We start from the raw sequence: 22,674 nt of genomic DNA on the forward strand, positions 1-22,674 counted from the left end.
TCAAATATGCGGCTCATTCCTAGAGAGGGAGAAGCTGAAAGAGGGAATTCTCTTCCTTTCCATGTGCATGTTTAATAACTAACACTCCCACGAACACTGAGGGTTCAAAGGATTTCCTTTTTCCTTGTGGCTTTACACTGTATATACTCGGGGGTAAATATAACCCTCACCTCGTTCATATTTTAATTCCTGACCACGAGGACCTCTTGTGATTCACTTACTATAAAGCAAAACTGTAAAAATGGATGCGTGCTGCATCAAATATGTCCAATAAGTATTTAAGATACAGCCTTAATTATGAGATGTCTCATGGCTGGTGGTCACAAGTCAGTAGGTTATATTGTTACAAAATTGTCCTTCTACAAGGGCTGAGGTTCTACCTGGAACCATATGCTTATGAAAAACCCTTTCCCAAAGAAATTGTTTTTCAAGGGTTCTTGGTAACACTAATGGTTCCAGTAAGAACCATTTTGATCCAGAGAACCCTTTAAAACCCCTTTCCTGAATAAATGGTTTTAAAAGGGTTCCACCTGGAACCCTGGAGCCAAAAAGGGTTCTCCTATGAGGACAAGCCAAAGAACCTTATATGGTTCTACTTAGCACTTTTATTTCTAAGAGTGTAGAGGGATACTTGAGTACCAGAAAATGACTTTGGTAGAAGTTGAAGTCACTTTTTTATAATATTAAGTTATTTACATCGTTATTTAAGTATCGAAAGTAATTTTCTTATATAAAAGTTAGGATTGAGCCATGGTGATTCACTGGTACACTCTTAGAAATAAAAGTGCTAAGTAGACCCATACAAGGTTCTTCGGCTTGTCCTCATAGGAGAACCCTTTTTGGCTCCAGGTAGAACCTGTATAAAAATAAAACCCTTTTAAAACCCTTTATTCAGGAAAGGAGTTTTAAAGGGTTCTCTGGATCAAATGGTTCTTACTGGAACCATTAGTGTTACCAAGAACCCTTGAAAAATGGAGTGATGATTTTCAGAAGCAAATGGTTCCAGGTAGAACCTCAGCCCTTGTAGAAGAACCTTTTTGGAACCCTTATTTCTAAGAGTGTAGGGCGAGTTGTCTCTCAAGTGGATAGTCGTGGGTTAATAAATTTGTGGCTCATCAGGACGAGAAAATCTCTTTTTAAATAGAGACCATAATACCAACTCTTTTTTTGATTTTATTTGGTAGTAACGAGATAGATTTTAGAGAAAATGTAGTGGAGTAAAAAGAAAAAGTGGCTAGAAATATAAATAACAAAGTAAAGTACAGAAAATGTACTTCAGTATATGATCATGATGATAGTAATGATTATAGTTAATAAGAATGTCCACACATTGACAGCCACTTTAAATGTCTTTGTCAATCACAGACCAGACCACCACCCCCTGCCTTCAACCCTCCACCACCACCGCTGTACTCAACAGCAGGGGCACCGACAGAGTCAGAGTCAGAGTCACTGTACAGCGTGATTGAACATCAAAATTACCTGGATGTTCTGCCAGAGGATGACAACCCAACAGTGAGATTGACACTTTCCACACACACACAAAAACAAAGTGCTTCATATTCTCTGAGGCCACAAAACTGAGTAGAATGTGTGTTCTTTATTCTTTTCTGTAGCTATTCTCTTCTGGTTCTGTCAACCGGACGCCAGTGATGTCGATGCCTCGATCCGGACTCCGCTACCAGAGTGACTGCTTCTCTTCACGTCAACAGTCCAAAAAGGATGCAGATGTATGGCTTTTTTCTTAGCACTTACCTCCTCCTCTTCCTGTTAATCAAAGGTGACATATGTAATAAAAAATGTAATATTTATTTTGATAAAATGATCTCTGTTCCTTAGGAAATCATTGTGATGCTGAGATGGATGACGAGAGTGTCGAGTAAGCACAAATATGACTGTGATAATAGATGAACACTAATAAGAAGACTCACAGTATCAAAGTGTGTGTAATCTATCTCTGCTGTCTGTCGTTGCAACAGAATCGGACATGACTCCGTCGTTGTACGGCCTCACTTTAGAAGAGGAAATAAGGTAATGCCGGTGGAATTTAAATTCCTTTACAGTGTGTGCTTTCCAAAATATGCTAATTAGGTGTTTGATACACAGTGGCGTGCACAGACATTTGGAACCGCGGGGGCGAAAATTAAAAGGGCAACTATTGTGCACTGGTGGGACAGATGCCACGTAGAGACAATAGGGAACCTCATAACGGCATCTTTTTTGATTGTTGTGGAAATTCTCTGCTGCTGGTGAAGAATGAAATAGAGACTTCTACCGGCCGACAAGGTTTTATTTTCTTTGCAAAGAAAAGGTCGATCTACACACGAGTGGTCGTAGCTGAAGAAAAGACCCAGAGCATAGTGAGCCCGAAACATTTATACCTAAGCAACTCCCCTTTCGCATTCCTCCAATAGACAAAGAAGTCTGCTTTTCCAGGCCGTATTTTCACACCTCTTTGTCCACTGCAGGTATCGGGGAGCTGACTCCCTGCGGATAGTTCAGTCTTGACATCCTAATTTGAATACGCAAAAGGACCTGGTATTCTGTGTTAGGAAAAGGGTGATGGGCAGCTACATTACTTTTCTTCACTGAAAAATTTAAAAATTCATATTTAATTTAGTTGTTACCACTCTAGAGGGAACTTTATTGTGCTTCTTCTGACAAACAAGCCCTTGTTTGTTTGCCCTAACCCTTGTTTGTCGGCACTTTAGCTTGCAATGTTTTTGTCCCCCGACCTGCCCGCCACTGCTAATCCGTATTTATTACATCAATTTGACAATAAGGTAAATGATCTAAACTGAAAAGAAGATTTCTTGTCACTGTCCCTAACGCAGATCCTTTAACCAGAGAGCCATGAATGTGAGCAAGGCCCTGCGTCTCTACAACCTCCTCTTGATGAAGCGCAGCGACTGCATGCGGAGCATCATCACAGAGTTCAACTCCATCTCCCACGGCCTGGACAAGATGAAGAAGAGGGCCAAAACCATGGGCATAGCCGGGGGCACCACTGGTGCCGTGGGAGGGGTGACGGCAGTGTTGGGCATCGCCTTGGCCCCTGTGACCTTTGGCGCCTCCCTCATCGCTACGGCCGTCGGTGCTGGTATGGTAGCATCAGCCGGAGGTATGGGCGCACACACGGCCAAGGCCAACAAGAAGACGGTGAATAGGACGACGGTCGAGACGCTAGCGTACGATTATAAGGGAAACGTTGTCGACATAGAGCGCTGTCTGGAGTTCATCCTCTGCGGTATGAACGACCTGCGACGGCACGACATCGGCAGACTACACAGGGCAGGAGCCCAGTCTGACGCACTAAAGATGGCACATCTGTCACAGACTGTGTTTCAGAATGACGCGGACCATGAAAAGAAGACTTCTTGCGGACTGTCGTCTGAAAAACTGCTTCGGGATTTTTCCAAGGAATTGGATCAGTATTTCACGGAGGAGGAGGGTCAGATGCTGAAGAAGTCCAACAAGAGCAGGTTTTCCGGTCGCGTTCGTCTGCTGGCTGAGAATCTGCAAGATCACCTGGAATACCTCGTTCGAATGTGGGAAATGTTTAGCTGAACCAGAGAACTCTGGTGTGCGTTTGAGTGTGTGTGTTTGCCATATGGGTGTGTATGATTGGTGCAAATAAATTCCTATTATTTTCCACATATATTTTAATAAAAAAAAAAATATATAAAAATTTTAAATTCTGTATTTTTGAGTTTTATTTCCAGTATTTAGCAGTATCCCAAATGTGTATTAAAAGTACAATTTAATACTACGACAGATGAAACAGCAGAATCAATCAATGACTTTTAAAATAGTAAAGTTTTATATATTTACAGGACTGCGTCCTTCAATGTCTAGACACGTGGAACTACTTCCTGACAGGAAGGAATGCGGACAACACAGACACAGGCGGAGTGATAGCGTGAGCACCGCGGAAGAATACCTCCGCTCCGCGCTTGAGCTCCATATTACACCACCGCTTCACGGCGTTCGCCATTTTCCTTTCCGAGGCACAAACAAAACACACAAGCTAATTTTGTCGGACATCGATCTATTTTGCCGAAATGGCAGTGTAAACGTGCAGCGACCTAGCAGCCACCAACAAAACAGTGCATCCCGCCAGTGCACTGAGTCACTTCTTATCCAGAAAAATGTCGTAAGTATAATGTTTTTTTTAATATAATTTAGCCGATGACAACTGACAGTGTCCTCGGGCCCGAGGAGGCCGGACGTCACAGCGATATTTAAAGATTTTGCTAATCTTGCTAATGATAACCGTCTAGAAGTAGTTTGACAGTTAACAATTGTTTTTCAGGATTAATATTTCGTCGAAGTTGTGTCTCAACGACTATTTATAGATTCACATGTTATATGAATGTATCATTTTACGTCGTTTTTTTCTGAAATGGGTGTCTAAATTTGTTGTTTAGTATGTACATTGCGTCATTTAAGCAACTATTGTCGATAAATGTCGGGAATGCCAACGTGGCGGTCGGCAGATGGGTCTTTTTATGGTGTTAAAATGGCGGAACTGGAACAAAAGGTGTGGCCTGGTTTTTGGGGAAGGGAGGGGCGCGGACTCTGTGACCTCGTTTCGAGGACGATTGACGTCATCGGTCATGAGACTGGAAAATGGGGCGGAGGCACGTGACGTGCAGCAGGTGCACTGCAGGGATGGGGGCAGTGTTGTGCCTGAGTCTGAAATATCTGAAAAATGTGTCCACAAAGTGAAAAAGCATACATTAACAAGCTTTTAAGAATTATAATGTCTCACCACAGTGTCATTGTTCATGTTTTCACCACTCTTCTAATTTTTTTTTTGCAGGTCCTTTTTGGAACCCCTCAGCTCTGCTGCTTTCGACAGCATAAAAGAATTCGAAGCTCTCCTCGCATCTTCGCACGCTCCATTCGTGACCAACAACAGCCACTATGACCATGATGATGACAAACTCACAGTTTGGCCTGGAAGACATGGAGGCCCTTCTCTGGGAGCCTTCCACTCCCATGGCTGACACCATGGGCTCGCTTTTCTTTAACCCCGACCAAGAGGATCACCCCGAAGTTGGAGGAACCTTGTCGGAGGGGCACGCTTCACCTGTGTCGCCCCTCGCCTCCTCATCACTGTCTTCTTCCTCATCGCCCCCTCCCTTCTACTCTCCCCCTCCCTCGCCTATGGCCAGCCTTCACCCTGGGGACAAGGATGGGAATGACCTGCTCTCCCTCCCTTGGTTGGGCAACCCTGAACAGCTGAGATGTAACCAGATGGTCTCAGATCACAGGAAAGGTAATGAGAGAAATGTCAAATCACAATTGTAAATCACCTTTTTATAATATAGATAACCAATAATGACATAAAGCTGAGTAATGATTCTCATTTCCTTTTGCAGAGGATGGCTTTGGTGACCTGGACTGGATGACTGAGAAGATGGATTTGAGTGAGATTGACATAGAATCTCTGATTGGCTCCTGCAGTCCAAGTGAGCAGTCCCCCAACTCTACAGATGACCTCCTGGCTTCTTTAGATTGCCCAATGGAACTCGACTCCCTCCCTTTGCCCACACTCTCTACCGAGTTCACAAGTCCTCCCCCTGCTTCCCCTCCCAGCCCCCTCCCCGCTGTCAGCGATGACGCTTCAGTCATCACAGTAGATGACAGCGAGTCCTTCATCGATGTCCAAGAGGCTCCCTACTCGTCCATATGTGTCCCTGAGCCACAAGAGGAGCTGGAAATCAAATCTGAACCTGCGTCCCCTGAGTCACTCGTCGCTGTCGTTGAGCCTCCTTCCTCCCCAGTCTACAACCTGGACCTGGGCAGTGAGGTCGATGTCTCAGAAAGTGAGGTGAAGCCAGTATTAGCCGCTGTCATCCCACAGGTCCAAAGGCTCGTGTTTTCCCTTTCACCGACCCGTATTGTCCTCGTACTGGCCCCCAAAAAAGAAGTAGTAGTCACAACCACCACTGTAGCCACCACGTCAGAGGCTGCTTGCTCATCTGCTGCCTCTCGTCCACTAAACCCCCCACAAAGGTCCTTTAGAAGCAGGCCATACCCTGATCCCAAACACAGAGCCAGTCCTCCCTCTCCCAGTGCCGCCAGCGTCAAAGTCAAATCTCTTCAGGTCACTGCTGATGATGATGATGAAGACGACGACGATGATGATGACGATGATGATGGAAGCGTCTCCCGAAAATCACCAAGGGACAAGAAAACGAAGAAGATGGAGCAGAATAAGACGGCTGCCACGCGGTACAGGCAGAAGAAGAGGGTGGAGCAGGAATCGCTCCTGACAGAGCACTCGCTTCTGGAGAGGAAGAATGTGGAGCTGACCGAGAAGGCTGAATCCATGGCCAGGGAGATCGAGTATCTCAAAGAGCTGATCGAGGAGGTACGCTTGGCCCGCATCAAGAAAGGCCTCGGCCCTGACCTGTGAGCAGTCGAAAAACGAACCCCGAAAATGGCAGAGTAGAGTTTGGAAGTGGAGTGGTTGAGGAAGTGGCCGGTTTTTACTTCTAATGCAAAAACGTGTATCAGTATAAGCATGTGCTCTGTTATTCATTATTATGTCGTATATGCACAAGCCAACAACACTGTCCGATAACTTAAAATAAATATATAACATTAGTATTAAATGTAGAGTAGTTAAACCTTTGGAGTAGCCTATATTTCCATTTAATGTGTGGGTTTTTTTTCTTCTTCTATGTAAGGAGTTGTATTCCCTGTTTCTGGACCTCAGTCATTCGCCAGTAAGTCTTGTTAAAATGTTAAAACATGTATTATTCTCTTAATAAAGTCTTTTAAAGCCAGTTAATGTGTTGTGAGTTTGAATGTACTTATTGTTGTGAGAGTTTAAAGGTTAAGGGTCAGAGAAAGGATCTAATATACAGTACGTTAGCTGCCTACTGTACACACACACACACACATATATATATATATATATATATATATATATATGTATAACATGATATTTACCCAGAGCTCATCACTACCACAGCCTTCATCACTTCATGTATCTATAAAAAAACAACATTTTTATGTTCTACAAATGGTTTAGTCTGACCAAGTGGACTCCATGAATGTGCGAGGTGAATTATTATTGAATAGTTGCTAATATAAAGCCAATAAGTCAACATGTCTGACCAAAATAGAACAAAAACACCTTAATACTTCTTCTTACTACTACTTAATCAGTAAATTACTGTAAAATGAATGTAGTGCGTATGTAATGGCCTAAAGGAAATATCACGAGGTTTAAAGTACAAATACAGTTAATCGCGCCAGTCTTTACGTCTGCTCGGTAAAACACAGAGTGCATTTGTTTGTGGTCTGATAATACTTGATAATACTTGACAATAGGCCTGTAGATGGCTGTGTGAGTGTAGCCTCCGTCACAGAAACACACACACGGAGGAGGATAATGAATCCCGCCTGACCAGCAGAGAGCTGCCAATGCATGACTTTTCCGTCAAGTGACAGTCATGTGGAATTCAAATTTAATTTGGGACAGAAAACAATGTTTTTTGGGTGTTTTTACCTCCTTGTCCTGTTTGCTTTTTTGTTTTATTCCATGGGAGAAAGAGGGGAAAAGGAAAGAGTGCTGCTGGTTAGTGTCGATCAAACTTATAATAATAATAATATTACCTCGAAAATGGTGGAGATTTAAAAGCCCTCCACAACAAAAAGGTTTAAAACGTGGACACATGAGTAACTGTTGACTTACAACCTCTTATGTATAGTTGTAACTGTATTAAAGTGAACTTTATGAGCAAAATCGTTCCATTTCACCAGATGTAACAGCCAAGTAGAATAAAACCTGGCAAAAAAACAAGCTTTAGACCTTGATTTTGTTTTCAAGGTCAAAGATTGTGACCACAATTTGATGTCATGAGTTCTTTCAACTACAACTTAGAACACATACATTTCAAATACCATATGTGTAGTACTCAAAGTAGTACTGTGGAATTTAAAGTGAAATCGTGATGCTCAATAAGTCTGTTAATAGTGCATGATGTGGCACATTTGCTTGCAACAGTGCCACCTAGTGACAGAACTGCACAATTTCCCCACAACTTCCTTCCCCTGCAGTACAGTATGTGTCTGCAAAGCACATCTGCACAATACGGTTTGTGGTCCTCCAGGATTGTATCACAACAACAAAAATTGACACAACAATCAATCCACATATTTTTTTTTCTTTATTGTTGTCTGGGTTGGTGGGATGAGCAAAGTACCGATGACACTATCACCATGTACAAAGGACCACACAAGAATTAACTCCACTTTGGCTACAGTAAAGTGATACAACAGTGCAAAAAACGCTTAAAGCCTATGATGTAACTTATATATATATATTTTTTATACTGTAAATACAACAGGTTCACGGGTGGGAGTGGGACTAAAGACTCCGAATGAATACTTGGAAGTCATGCGTTATCGTCACACTAAAGTGCTGCAGCAGCCTACCATCACTAGATGAAGCACAGAGTCAGTAAAGCACAGAGAAAGCAGTGTCAGGTTTTTTTTTTTTTTTTTTTTAAAGGCGACAGCATCTGTATAAAATCTAACTTTACAGCATGGCAGTGGTATCGATCACATACGACACAGTCCAGACCATAAGGATTTCAAACAACTATACTATTTCTTTTGCACGTTTTTCCCGGCTCCGCGTTTCCATAACATAAGATTAAGATTTGACACCTTTTAACGCTCCGTTTCATCTCTATATTTCAGATTAGATTAGCCCGGAGCACAGAGCCTGAAGAACAAGAGGACGCGACACCACCGTGTACCTTTCCAAGTTTGAATTCTCTCTCCCCACACACTTTTTTTATTTTTTTTTTGCAGTTGTAAAGGTAGAGAGGTTTGTAAATGTTGTACCATAAATTCACATAGACCTGCTCAAGCGAGAGTCAGAGCGGTAACACATGAGGTTGCTTTTAACGCTTCGAGGCACTCGTTGATCTGCATGCGGTGACTTCACATGCCTCTGAGAGCTGAGTATTGAATGTGTTATATTCTGTTCCTTTTTCCTTTCTTTTTTTTTTTTTTTTTAACGAACAGATGTGTCAGGGATGTAGAAAAAGAGAACGTTCTAAAAGCCCTACGCCAGCTCCAATGGTTCATGAGGTTATATTGTTGCTGTGGCATGCGGAAGCTTGAAGTAGCGTAAAGGATTAGGGGCCTGCCTCTCACGCTTTGATGCTGAGGCACACTGCTGAATCTTACTTTGTCAATAAATACATGACAACAAACAGCGAAGCTAGAGCCGGACCCGAGCAACTCCACGGGGATCTGACCCACGAAATATTTTAGTGCTCCTTCTGAGCATGAATGCTACAGTAAAGGTGGTGAGGGGGTAAAAATATATATCATATATATCTATATGTGTGTTTACTGCTTTTGGCACATGAGAGTCAAAGTAACCCGTTTCAACCTTAAGTGCAAAGGTTGAGTCTCTTTTAGATCCCGCGAATGTTCACAGGACGAAAAAAACAACAACAACTCTAACATTTGAATTTGTATGCGACTCACGTCTGCAGCTCTGCGATTGGCGTGAATCGGTATTTCAGACCAAACTAATCAATTACTAATGAGGGTGTGAGTGGTTGATTTTTGCTGCAGACATGAGCCCAAATCTACCAGGTCATCGTCACATTCTTAACACCTTGTTGTAACAAATCTCATCAGTGCAGTCTGAACACAGAGTCCCGACGGTGAGTAAAATCTTTTTCTTCCTCTGTGGTGCTGACTCGGCTTCTTTCGTTAGCAGCGGTTGATTTCTTGTGAGCATGCTCATGAGGAGGAGATCTTGGGTCTGAGGAGGCCATCGTGTTTGAAACGTTTAGTCTCAGATGAGGTTGTTGCTGTACCGGTCAGTAATGTCAGGTCGAGCTTTGCTCGGCGGTCGGCGAGTCCAGTTCTTTTTTCTGCTCGTGCAACTCGTGCTCCAAGCCGTTTTTTTTGTTTACCCCGAAAACTTCACAGAGGTCGGAAAGAAGAGATGAGGTCGGAGTTACATGAGGTGATGTTTGGGCCTTTTTTTGGAGACTCGCAACTCTGATACAGAGTCTGCTGGACCGCTTTTCCTTTTAGTGTGATTGTATCACTGCAGCTGGCATCCTCGGCAGTCGTCCTCCGGCTCGGTGTTGTCAGAGGAGTAAGAGCTCTCCTCACTCACTGTCAAATGCAATACAGATTTATTAGACAAGTGGACGCTGTGCAGCTCTCACTTACAGGCGACTTACTGCACTTTCGACTGCAACGCGAGACGGAAATCACCGAGAAAACAATTGATTTAGCAAAGAATATGCATGAGAATAAAGATTGTTTGACTTACACCACTCGACCTGTATGGGCAGGAAGGCCTTGTCGCCGTTCTCCCGGATCATCTCCTCTATCTTATCCAGGAGGACCGACACGCTCCTGTCTTTGCCGGGGGTCTTACTGTCCAGGACGTGGTAATAGTTCCCACAGTATTCAAGTAGTCTCTGCAGCTCCCGCCCGCCTCGGAGAATGTGATCCTCGATGGGAGTGCAGCCCAGCCAGTCACCACAGCTGAAGAGCACCATGGTGTGGAGGCAAGCGTCGTCACCAAACAGAGCCTCTAAGTGGGCCAGGAGTGTTCGCCTCTTCCTGGCCGTGAGGGACGACACGACGGGGAGGACCAGCAGCAGCGTGTGGGGTCCGGGACGCAGCAGGGCAGCGCCGCGCTGGGACTCTTGGCGGATCCGCTTTGGCGTTCGCCTCACCGAGAACCAGTCCCACCCTGGGGTGTCCACGATGGTGACCCGGCGGCCTGATACCAGCGCTTGCCTCCTGAGGCACAGATCGGTCTCCTGGCCTGATTCAAAGTACCGGCGGCCCAGGATGGAGTTCCCCACTGAGCTCTTTCCAACACCTTTCCAACCCAACAACAGCAACCTTAACTCTTGAGACACATTCAGAGAAAGGGGACAGATTTAGGAACGGAATGTTACAGAGAGGGAGGCAGAAAAAAAAAAACATTATTGATTCAACAGTAATGAGAAATGAGTAAGCAGTTTTCCTGGAACACCTCTCATCTTGCCACACAGACTTGTTTTTATATCTTAGTGAGGACACATCATAGAAATAATGCATTTCCTGGTCCATCACAACTAAGTGCCTGACTTTAACCCTTACCTTAATCCTAACATAATAATAATTCTAACATTAACCCTACAACCAGGCCTTAATTCTGAAAAAGCCCTTTAAAGTTGTAAGGCCCAGACAAAATGTCCCACAAGGTCAAAATGTCCTCACAAAGGAGAATTAATTTGGTGCTATACAAATAAATATGAATTTAATTGACAAAGATAGGTTTGTACACTTTTTGGACCTCACAAATGTATAAAAAGTAATCAGCCTACTCAACAAATCATTATCCATACCCTGAGAATTGAATTCTCAGAGATTAGATTGGATTAGACCAGGTTTTTAGTCTCCATGACAACTGACGAAGTGGTAACAAATACAAGTGCGCGCGCAGACACACACACACACACACACACACACACACACACACACACACACACACACACACACACACACACACACACACACACACACACACACACACACACACACCTCTGGGAGGTCCTCCGATCATCTGCTCCCTCTGTCTGGCGTGCTCCTCCATCCTCATCCTCTCCTCCTCCAGAGCTCTCCTCGCCTGCTCCTCCTCCAGTAGAATCAGCTCATTCACCTCGAAGTACCAGCCTGGACGACAACAGCGACCATTAAATATTCACCGCACAATGGTTTTTTGCAAACCATTGTAAGATTGAAACTGCAGAAACGCCTCTCAAAATGGCATGATTTCTGATCATTTCGTGTGTCGTGAGCGTACCTTGGTTGTCGGTGATCATCTCCTCCACCTTTTCCATCAACTCAGGCACCTGCGTGTTATCCTCCGTCTCTTTCCGAGTGTTATCAAAGGCATGGTACCTAGCACACGTAGCAAGACACTGTTTTAAAGGAGCACTGCATCAATTCTATAAGTGCCTTTCAGTTCACTCACTACAAGTTATTAAAGGTCATTTAGGAGAGTTTACTGGCAGAGACCACATTTTAAATCTTAGATGGTGGACCTTTAAAAAAACCCGATATGTAATCAAATCAGAGACAATCGTGCCCACATTACCCACAATCCAACTTGACCGCACCACTGGCAGCTAGATTTGTTCGCTAACCCTAGCCCTTTGATCTTCAGGTTGGGATGAAGAGCAGCTACAGATGAATCATGTTCTTGATGATCTTTAACTCCACATCTCCAGGCCCACTTAGAGTGTCCAATTAAGCACAAGCAATGGGTTCCTTGCTCACGGTACCTTGCTCGGCCCATGACCTGGCGGGGGCTCAAACCGACAACCCTTCAGTCACAAACCGAGTTCTCTTTCTGCTTGTTTTGGGAATGTTCTGGTTGTACTGATTCAAATCCCAGTGCTCCAGAGGACATTTCTGGGTGGAGTTTGTATGTTCTCCACCCGTGTGTGTGTTTGTTGAACATTATGTGTAAATGTAGCTAGCATTAGCACCCGTTCCCCTTGCGGGGTCGTACCTATGTTCCCCGGGTCCCATGTTCCCCGGGTCCTATGTTCCCCGGGTCCTATGTTCCATGGGTCCTATGTTCCCCGATTGGGGAGCATCGGACCTTTTTTAAAACAAAGAGTCCTATGTTCCCCACTTTGTGGAAGCCTGGGTGTGGAGCTCCAGGGTAAAGGGTTAGGGTTAGGGTAGGGTTAGGGTTAGGGTTAGGGTTAGGGTTAGGGTTAGGGTTAGGGTTAGGATAAGGGTAAGGGTAAGGGTTAGGGTAAGGGGTAGGGTCCTATGTTCCCCGGGTCCTTTTGGGTGAACAGCGGGGAACATAGGACCCTTTTTTAGAGAAAGGGTCCTATGTTCCCCGGTCACATACAAAGCGGGGAACATAGGACCCGGGGAACATAGATCCGGTACCCCCCTTGCAACCCTAAAGAAGATTTAGTAAAAATGACATAGAGAGGAGAGGGGAAGTAAACAGACATCCTACCTGCTTCCACATCGCTCCACCAACCACTGCAGGGCCTCTCCAGTGTTTGATATATGCTCCTCAATGAAGACACCTTTGGGTAGCTTGTCCACCCCAGTGAAGAGCACCATGGAGTACCTCCAGGTCCCTCCACCCAGGGCCCCGAGTTGCTCGTCTGCAGCCCTCCTGTGGGCATCAGTGAAGGGCTGGGTGACAGAGACCACCAGCAGTATCACGTGGGGACCGGGAGGGCACAGAATGGCCCCCATGCATGGCCCCTCACTGTCCAGGCTTGGCGGAGGGCGAGGCGGAGAGTCCGACTCGGCGCCGGCGTTGTCGTTGTTTTCTTCCGCGTCGTCCTCCGGGTCAGCCGGGATGGTCCACGGAGGGGTGTCGACCACAGTGACGCGGCGGCCGTACATCTCTGTGTGGCCCACATTGCTGTGAGTTGTCTCTGTCCCCACGTCAAAGACCTCGTCCCCCAAGATGGTGTTGACGGTGGAGGTCTTGCCAGACTGTGGGCCACCCAAGATCAGGAGTCTGCGTTCAGGGGGGTGGCGGCCCCTGGGGTCACCTGTTGAAACAGACAAATTTAACTAAGGCTCTCTGCGAAGGCGGTTTGTAGACTGTAGCTTTTCCCACAGTTCTATTTGCGGCATACAGCACGTGGGCCTCAGAGGGAATGACCTTTGTTTATTTAGGTTTTATATCCTGTTGTGGCAGAAGTTGTCGTACGGTGTCTGATGAGGAGAACCCAAGTTGATTGTTGAAGCGTGGTTCATTCTTTGCAAAGAGAGAGTCAAGATGGACAGCAGCTCAGAGGCAGGTCAAAGATGGCTCTGAGGCACATGGGAAAGTTTGTACAGTTTATCGTTGGTAATCGCGTCCTACGCTTATCTGTGCAGCTGGGAAAGATGACCTTGGTTCAGGTAGGGACGATAATCATGTGTGGGCATTGCTTAGAATCCAGTGTTTGAAGATAATTGGGCACACACTAGGTATGAGTAGTGTACTAGTGTGTGTTAAACCAAGCAATATGTGAAAGTAAGTGTTATTTTCCATGCCAATCCCCAAAGGGATTTGGTGTTGAAGACTTGTCTGCACAGAAATACATGTGTAGTCTCCTGGCCTCCTTTCTGTCCTCACTCCATTATTTGTCCTCTTCTAAATCTGGGCTCGTTTCTTTCCTCCTTGACCTCGTCCCCATTTTTTTATTGGCCAATAAACCTCACTCCACTATCATCCCTCTTTCTTTTCCTCTGGACAGATTTAGGACCATTTTTAGGGTCAACTTTACAAATGCTTGGCTAAAACACGATCACGATCTCTACGAGGATGACAAGCGAGGAGGATGCAGTGGGAAGCTTACCCATCACTTTTCAGCAGGAAGTTGTCTCGAGCAACAGTTCCCCCCCACTCTCTGCTACAAACATGACATGGCTGGATGCTGTGAGGGAGTGTTGTGGGATGATGGGGGAACATGTGGGCAAGGTGTGATGCAGAGAATCAGGACCCGACTTACCCGTGTCAGAGGCAGAGGACACAGCAGCCATCTTGTGTGTAGAACCTCTGGCTTCCTCCTCCTCAGCCCCCCTTCTTCTTCTCCTTCTCGCCTCCACGGTGGATTCCTCTTCTCGCCTCTTCAGAAAGCGATGGATCCTGAGCGCTGTGCAAAAGGGTGGTCGCTTGACTGCTTCTCGGCTCTGTATTTCCCCCGAACTCTCATTCTACTGCGGTGTGACTCACTCTGTCTTCTGTTTCATCTGTCTCACACCCCCCTCCATGCCATTCAATCTTTCTTCCTGTGTTTTTGCTCTGATATCATGCACACCCCCTCACCCTACTATGGCTCTTTTCTGTCCTCTTCTGTGTGTCTTCGGGTCCCCGAATCCCTGTCTTCCAGAGCTCCTTCTTGTGCTCTCACTTATCTGTCTGAACTGAGGGGAAAGATTATGCAATGCAGGAGATCGGAAGCCAAGTCCACCTCTGCTGCAGCAGCTTCAGGAAGACGTCTCGTCATTTTTTTTTTTTTTTCCTTTTTTGAGGCAAAACAGAAGAAGCTGATCCTCCCACTGGCTTGTATCGCAGCAGCAGCAGCAGTTGTAGTGTGGCACTGTATGCAGACTGCAGTCAGGAGGACAGATAGATGGATAGACAGAGAGGGAGGGAGGGAGGGGAGAGAGAGGAGCAGGAGAGCGAGCACTCTGTTCTGTTTACAGCTGGATGTATTCCCCAGCTGCTGCATCATGCACAAACACAACTATTTATATGATGCCTGCAGGCACAGAAACATACGAGGACGTGTATACTGTGCACAAACGCATTGACATATTCACATTAGGCATGCAAACACAGAGATGCTCCCATAAACATGGCCACTGAGGCGTTAAATATAGTGGAGCTGAATTCAAATAATCTTCCCCTTTATCCTTTAATGGAGGATACATCAAGCGAGCCTGGAGAATTAATGTAAATCTGCATGAATTGAATGCATGAGCTCATCCTTGGCTCCTGAACAGGTTCAACATATTCACTAATAATATATGGCGAGACGTTCACGGACCGAGAGAAAATCACGTAAAATAGTGAAAACAAATGCTATATGTTGGAGGGGAAAAAAACAACGACCGTGGTACATTTTGTACCGCTCGTTGAGGCGTTTTTTAGCTGCTTTAGGGCTGTGGTGTGGCGGCGACTTTAAGGACACATTATGGGCAGCGCAGCTGGCACGTTCACTGACCACCGGAGAAACGCAGTTATTTCGACCTCACGCCGTACGTCGACGTGAAGTGTCGTAAAAAAACACACACCCTCCGCCTGCTTTATGTCCATGTGACGCTCAGGGGGAAGTCGGCGCGGCCACTGTGTGCACATGAACGTGTGTTTACGTGCGGGACAAGAAGGTACCGGGTAAACCTTTCTAAGAAAACGAACTAAACACCTGCGAACATGGAGGCCGCCGACGAGTTCATGAAGTACCGCTCCCCGCTGGTGTCCAGGTATGCTAGCAAGGAGATGGCCTACAACTTCAGTGACAGGAAGAAATTCACCACTTGGAGGAAGCTGTGGATTTACCTGGCCAAGGCTGAGAAGGTTTGACACGTTCTCTCTCTCTTTTTGTGTGTCTCTGTTTTTTATTTATTCACACACAAAAGTGTATGCTAAGCTAGCTTTACGAGTTAGGTGAACTACATACACACAGCCAGGCTGCGACCTTCACACACACACAGAGCCCTCTCATGTTCCCTGCTCTAAAATTAGTGTTGTGGAGAAGAAGCCAAGTGTATACGCGTGGGAAATGAATGGATAAACTGGTTGAATTCACTTAAAAATACAAACAAACAAACAATAAACCTACACTGTCAACTTTGTTTTCCACAAAATCTAAATGGTACTCATACAACTGCAACTTTACCTTGCAATTGTTTTCTCTAAAGCATCATAGAAAATACTGAGACAGATGCTAATGCAAGTTTACACGTTTTGTCCTCATAAGCTCAGTAAAACTCTTACTGAGTCACCGAAACTTAATATTGTTTGACATCCAAAAGTTTATTGAACCATGTTAAGATTTTGATGACTTTCAATATCACAATATTTTAATTACAAGATATGCAGGAGCATTACAGTGCAAACACAAAATTGAATATTCTTGGGGATAAGTGTTGTTTTATAGATGATTATTTAATTCCAAGCAATGTATGTATTATTTAATATTTCATTGTTTGATCAGATAAAATGACAAAAACAAAATGGGTAAAACTGTTCCCATCAGTCGACCACTAATTATAATCATCAGACTAGTTCCATAGTATCGGTTATCTCATGATCAACTGGTCACTCAACCAATTAACAATTAAGAGATTTAGGTCTTGTGCATACTGTTTTCATCTGATTGGCAGCTGACTTTTCCCACTGATGATGACTAAATACTGTCAGTGATGCTATTATTATGATCCAAGACCAGCAGCAACAAATCTCAGTCACTCTCCTTTGGTTCCCTTCATGTACCTTTCAATCTGACATGGTTTTAAAGTGTGGCTGTAAAACAGACAGACAGCATCAGGGGTAAAGGATATAGTTGTGCTCTCACATATAGCTCCCTAACTGAATCACTATTTCAGGGTTGGGGCGTCGTATATATGCACAGACCCCTCTCTCACATGACCTTTCAAACACACATGCTGATCTGGGCTGGTCATAGTCCATCTTTTCTTGTTGCTGTTGCCTTTAGCAGCAGACTGAGATTCCCCTTGTGGCTGTCACTGGTTTTGTGGTTTAAGTGTGGACATCTGTTCATGTTGGGGATGTTGTCACAGTAATTAGAATTAGAAACTACAACTATGTTTGATATTTTGGGCTTTGCACACTTTGTACAGTACAGTGTATTTCTATTTTCTACCTTGGTCTTTAGCAGCCTGCAGTCGTGAACTTTGACACCGCAGGTTTTGACCTCATTGGTTTTGCCCAAGTGGCATTTGCATCTCAACAATTTGGGACTATTTCTCAGTCAGTCCCATCCCATGACTGCTGTAGTCTAATCAAGAACACTCTAATCTAATCAGAATACTGAGGGTCTTCTCACGAGGACAGTCCAGTCTGTCCTCTGTAACCGTTTTGTCCTCTGTTCACCTATCTGACAAAGAGATTTGTTATTTATTTTTAAAGCAAATTAAAGCAACATAGCTGAGTGAATGCAGCCTTTTGAACATTTAATATAACGTAGCAGTCATGTAAGGTAACCTCTGACCACGTGTCATTTCTTTAATCCATGAACAGTTTCAGAAGTGAATTTTATTACTCAAAAACCCCACTCTTTTACCAGTTTCTTGCGATAAATGCTTGTCCCTGCCCGCACCTGCACTGCCACTGTATACACTCAAACGCTCCCTCGGTCAGGTCTTTTAGCTGCTTCACAGAACATACAAATAATGTTGCGTTGTTTCTGCTCATGACGACTAAACAGAGGCAGAGAATTTTACTTTATAATATGATAGACATGACAATATCGAGCATACTTCATAACCATTAACAAAATGTCTGTCACTGTCTTCGTCGTCCTCAGGCTCTGGGTCTGCCCATCACAGACGCTCAGGTCGTGGAGATGGAAGGCCACGCAGAGGACATCGACTTTGCCATGGCGGCCGAAGAAGAGCGCAAACTCCGGCACGACGTCATGGCTCACGTCCACACCTTTGCACACTGCTGCCCCACGGCTGCTCCCATCATCCACCTCGGAGCCACCTCCTGCTACGTTGGAGACAATACTGTAATTCTGATTAATATATGTTCACAGTAATACAGTCTTGTGTCGTTTGTGCTAAAGTCAACTCAATTTTTATAGATATAAAGTGTTTTTCATGTTCTCATTTGCTGTGTTTTCCCCCCTTCCTCAGGATCTGATTATGCTGCGCGATGGCTTTGACATTCTCTTGCCTAAGGTGAGACCCAGCTGTTTGCTTAAAAACACACAGGGAAGCTCGTCCAGTGGTGCCTCTGTGAAATGAGTTCATCTGTGTTTGCCTCAGCTGTCAGATAACAAGTCAACAGTGTTGAAATCATCTCTTTTTATGGTTCATGCTTTGTTTGTTTGTTTGTCCCATTGTTGTGTGAGCAATATCTCAAGAAAAATGCTTTGGTGCAAACCTTCCTTTTGACTTGAGGAAGAATTGAATAGAGTTTTTGAAGGTCAAGTTCACAGAGACCTTTATAAATGTGCCCTGTTAAGAAGATATATATATAAATATTACACAAACATTTAGTTGAACAGAAGGATGAGTGGACATTTTTGGCTTGTGAATGCATTTTCTACAGAAATCCTCCAGAGAAGACAATCCCTTCAGATTTGTCATAAATATTTGAGATTTGAATGGCCAAAGATTAAGGTCACAGTGTTTTTGAATTCCTTTTAACTCAACAGTATAAGTCTGGAAAAAAGTGTTGGCATACAAATGCACAAAATATTACAAACTACAAATATGTCAGGTTTTTTTTGGGGCACACAGATAATAACAGTGAATTATCCCAGTGATTCTAAAAGCTAAAAGCCTCTGTGTGATGTCCACAGCTGGCCCGAGTCATTGACAGACTGACAAACTTTGCAGAGAAATACGCCGACCTCCCCACGCTTGGCTTCACACACTATCAGTGAGTATATAAGACGGCTGCACTTCTTCCGAGGGTCATCGCACCACAGAAATTCATATTTACGGTCTTCCCGTGTTTCTTCATCGCTTCGGTTTATGCTCTCTCTGTGTCTCCAGACCTGCCCAGTTGACCACAGTGGGGAAGCGAGCTTGTCTGTGGCTGCAGGACTTGGCCATGGACATGCGGAACCTGCAGAGAGGACGTGATGATCTACGTTTCAGGGGGGTCAAGGGGACCACGGGGACCCAGGCCAGCTTCCTGCAGCTCTTTCAGGGCGACCACGACAAGGTATGAACGATTGTCCGTCGTTGATTTGTTGGACATTTGCAGTAGCAGGAGGCTCAGGATTAGGAGATGTACTTAAGAGCAGCAGTTCCCAAAATGTAGGCTACACCCCCCCGGTGGGTTGTGTAGGTATCACTGACTAATGCTAATTTACAGATGTTGCTTTGCCAATTGTTACAGTCATGTGCTTTAATTATTGTGGACAATTTTGTCAGTTTTGTACTTCAGATCTGCAGAGGCCTGATTCAGATTTCAAAAAAATACTTTTTATGCTACTTTATGAAATAAATAATAATAGTTATGTGTACCGTAATTGAAACAAGGTCTGTGGTTTTTCAGCTTCTTCCATGTGAATATTTTATTATATAAGTTTCTTGTTTCATATAATAAATACAACATTAAAACTGAATCATTTTGACAAAACGAGACATTTGAGGCATCATTTAAAGGTTTGTGAAACACTGGACCAGACGATTGATCGAGAAGATAATCAACAGATTAATCGATTATGAGAAATAATCGTTAGTTGCAGCCCCACATAATGTATGTGTTTTACTATTTACATTCATACCCACATATATTATATGTAGGTATGAATGTAAATAGTAAAACTGGTCATCAAGACTGGAGAGGTGCTAAATAAATGTAGACTATTTACAAGTTAAATTAGGAATATTTAGAAAATCTCATGTGTTATTGTGTTTCCTGCTCTCAGGTGGAAGAGCTTGACAGAATGGTGACAGAGATGGCAGGCTTCAAGAAGTAAGTTCTGCCTCCACTAGAGATAGTAGTAATAATAATAATAAAGAAATTAAATGTATATAAAACAGATTATTGAGGCTTGCTTTGTTAACGCTGTCATGTGATTGTTGTCATGTTACTCAGAGCTTATCTGGTGACTGGTCAGACGTACAGTCGCAAGGTAGACGTGGACTGTTTGTCCAGCCTGGCCAGTATGGGAGCGACTGTTCACAAGGTGAGTTCACGAGACAAATGTCTCCATCTAGTGGTGACTTAGTGGAAGTTTGGTCTTTTTTTTTACAGCACTGACTCATTATTTTGTTGTTGCTGCAGATCTGTACAGACATCCGCCTGCTCGCCAACCTGAAGGAGATCGAGGAGCCTTTTGAGAAAGAGCAGATTGGTGCGTTCGCTCTTGAGCTAATTTGTTAAATATATGGTTGCAATAATAAAACAATGATTTTCTTTGCATTTCCACCATTTCTAGCTTTAGATAAAACAATTTCAGTCAAATAAGGATGAGAAGAATGAGAATAAATAAAAATATTCAATGTTTTCAATAAGTAACTTAAGAATTGTGTTGTCTTAGTGCAAAAATAAAATGTCATCATCACATCCCCAACCCAGGTTCCAGTGCCATGCCCTACAAGAGGAACCCCATGCGAGCGGAGCGTTGCTGCAGCTTAGCTCGACACCTGGTGGCACTGATGGCCGACCCTCTGCAGACGGCGTCTGTGCAGTGGCTGGAGAGGACGCTGGACGACAGCGCTAACAGGTTTGCCTGATAAGAATTTAGACACAGAATTGACAAAAATAGAATTTTTTTTTTGCTGAAAGGTTCCAGGTACTGACTAATGTACGTGGTTCTCCTGTTTCTCTCTTCTATTGCACTCAATGCAGGAGGATCTCCCTGCCTGAGTCCTTCCTCACAGCAGACATCATCCTCAGCACGCTGCAGAACATCACTGAGGGTCTGGTGGTTTACCCCAAAGTCATCGAGAGACACATCCGCCATGAGCTTCCCTTCATGGCCACGGAGAACATCATCATGGCCATGGTGAAGGCTGGTGGCAACAGACAGGTGAGAGGAGGACAAACTCGTCTTTATCCTCTTTTCCAGTGTTTCTTTGTCTTTAAAGATACAGTATCTAATATTTCTGCCTTAAAATATCTAAAAAGTTTTCTTAATTTTGTTTACAAGTGTACTTTCATCAGCCAAAAATGTTTCAAACACTCTTTAAATCCATAGAAATGTGTGATTCTGTTCGACTGACTACTCGCCATTTTCTGTGCGTTCTGCCGCTGAAGCTCCTCATACAATGCACTAGTTCTTTTGAAAGAGGGACTCCTCGTGGCAGAAATTACACATTTACATTTAAGTAAAGACTTTATTGTCATCATTAATTAAGAGATCTTTCTCCTGCGTCTCACCCTCAGGACTGCCACGAGAAGATCCGAGTTCTGTCGCAGGAAGCGGCGGCTGTCGTCAAACAGGAAGGTGGTGATAACGACCTCCTGGCCAGAGTCCAGCGAGACCCCTACTTTGCCCCGATCCTGGGGCAGCTGGACGCTGTGCTGGACCCTAAGACTTTTATTGGCCGTGCTCCGCAGCAGGTGAAATACAAACGGTTGCTTTTCTTTCTTTAAGACGTGTTTTTGTCTCTGTCGTTATGAATATAATGTACTATATATTGTTTTTTTTTGTTTTTAGGTGGCCAGGTTCGTGTTAGAAGAAGTTCGCCCCCTGCTGGAGCCGTACAAAGCAAAGATGGACGTCACGATTGAACTTGAGCTCTGAAACAAACACGGACACGAGCAAGAGACTTAGTTTACACCTCCAATTAAAGAGCTATCACTAAATTAACTTCTCTTTCTCATGGTTTTCTTTCACGTCTGTGGTGTGCGCTGATAAATAATGTAACGTTCCGGTCGTCCTAATCGACTAGAACCCAAAATCATTTGTGCCTACAGAGATTTTCGTCAATGATTCCTCATATAAAAGTGCTAATGAAGTACTTTGCTGACCCCCCCCCCCTGCATTATTACCTTACATTTATGATTAACCTGCCAGTTATTCACTGCTGAGTAACAGTGAATTTTAAGCAGTTAAAGCAAAGATTAACCACTTGTGTAAATTTGGATTTATGATGGTTTTCAAGTTAACTGAAAGGAAAAGGTAAACTATTGAGAGGAAACTGAGCTAAGGGACTGGGGGAGAGGTAAGAAAAAAATAAACAGTCAAAGTCCAGCCTGGCCCCTGTAAATAGAAATGCCCATGTATATCACATACACGGTGTATTGCAGTGTGTATAATTTCTCCTGTCTCCTTGCACCGATTACTACGACTTCTACCTTGAACACCAGGTATTGTTCACGCCCCACTGTGAGTGCTTTTTATTGCCCTCTTGTTGACTCATCGCTCTGTGTGTGTGGATCTGGGGCAGAGAGCAGACGTGCTTCAGCTCTGTACGCTAATGTAATCACAC

The 22,674-nt window shown here is 44.2% G+C and overlaps 3 protein-coding genes across 3 annotated transcripts; 2 read left to right on the forward strand and 1 right to left on the reverse strand.

Annotated features, from left to right (window-relative positions):
- Positions 1 to 4,009: 4,009 nt before the first annotated feature.
- atf4b (activating transcription factor 4b) lies at positions 4,010 to 6,797 on the forward strand. The gene is made up of 3 exons (XM_083896828.1): positions 4,010 to 4,153; positions 4,823 to 5,281; positions 5,385 to 6,797. Exons 2-3 carry the CDS (start codon positions 4,927 to 4,929, stop codon positions 6,422 to 6,424), a joined length of 1,395 nt encoding a protein of 464 aa, XP_083752954.1. The 5' UTR covers positions 4,010 to 4,153; positions 4,823 to 4,926; the 3' UTR covers positions 6,425 to 6,797.
- Positions 6,798 to 9,897: 3,100 nt separating this feature from the next.
- LOC310933613 (GTPase IMAP family member 8) lies at positions 9,898 to 14,652 on the reverse strand. Its single transcript, XM_083897137.1, has 6 exons — positions 14,538 to 14,652; positions 13,037 to 13,589; positions 11,858 to 11,955; positions 11,596 to 11,727; positions 10,328 to 10,918; positions 9,898 to 10,167 (listed from the first exon to the last, which is right to left on the reverse strand). The coding sequence occupies exons 1-6, from the start codon at positions 14,566 to 14,568 to the stop codon at positions 10,094 to 10,096; spliced, it is 1,479 nt and encodes a 492-aa protein (XP_083753263.1). The 5' UTR covers positions 14,569 to 14,652; the 3' UTR covers positions 9,898 to 10,093.
- A 1,165-nt stretch (positions 14,653 to 15,817) lies between these two features.
- On the forward strand, positions 15,818 to 22,052 carry adsl (adenylosuccinate lyase). Its single transcript, XM_083896919.1, has 12 exons — positions 15,818 to 16,108; positions 18,081 to 18,284; positions 18,412 to 18,456; positions 19,083 to 19,162; positions 19,279 to 19,450; positions 20,163 to 20,209; positions 20,333 to 20,423; positions 20,522 to 20,591; positions 20,816 to 20,963; positions 21,089 to 21,269; positions 21,626 to 21,802; positions 21,900 to 22,052. Exons 1-12 carry the CDS (start codon positions 15,965 to 15,967, stop codon positions 21,984 to 21,986), a joined length of 1,446 nt encoding a protein of 481 aa, XP_083753045.1. The 5' UTR covers positions 15,818 to 15,964; the 3' UTR covers positions 21,987 to 22,052.
- Positions 22,053 to 22,674: the final 622 nt, after the last annotated feature.

This window comes from Microchirus variegatus (assembly GCF_963457635.1).
Source record: "Microchirus variegatus genome assembly, chromosome: 10".
Taxonomy (NCBI): Eukaryota; Metazoa; Chordata; class Actinopteri; order Pleuronectiformes; family Soleidae; genus Microchirus; species Microchirus variegatus.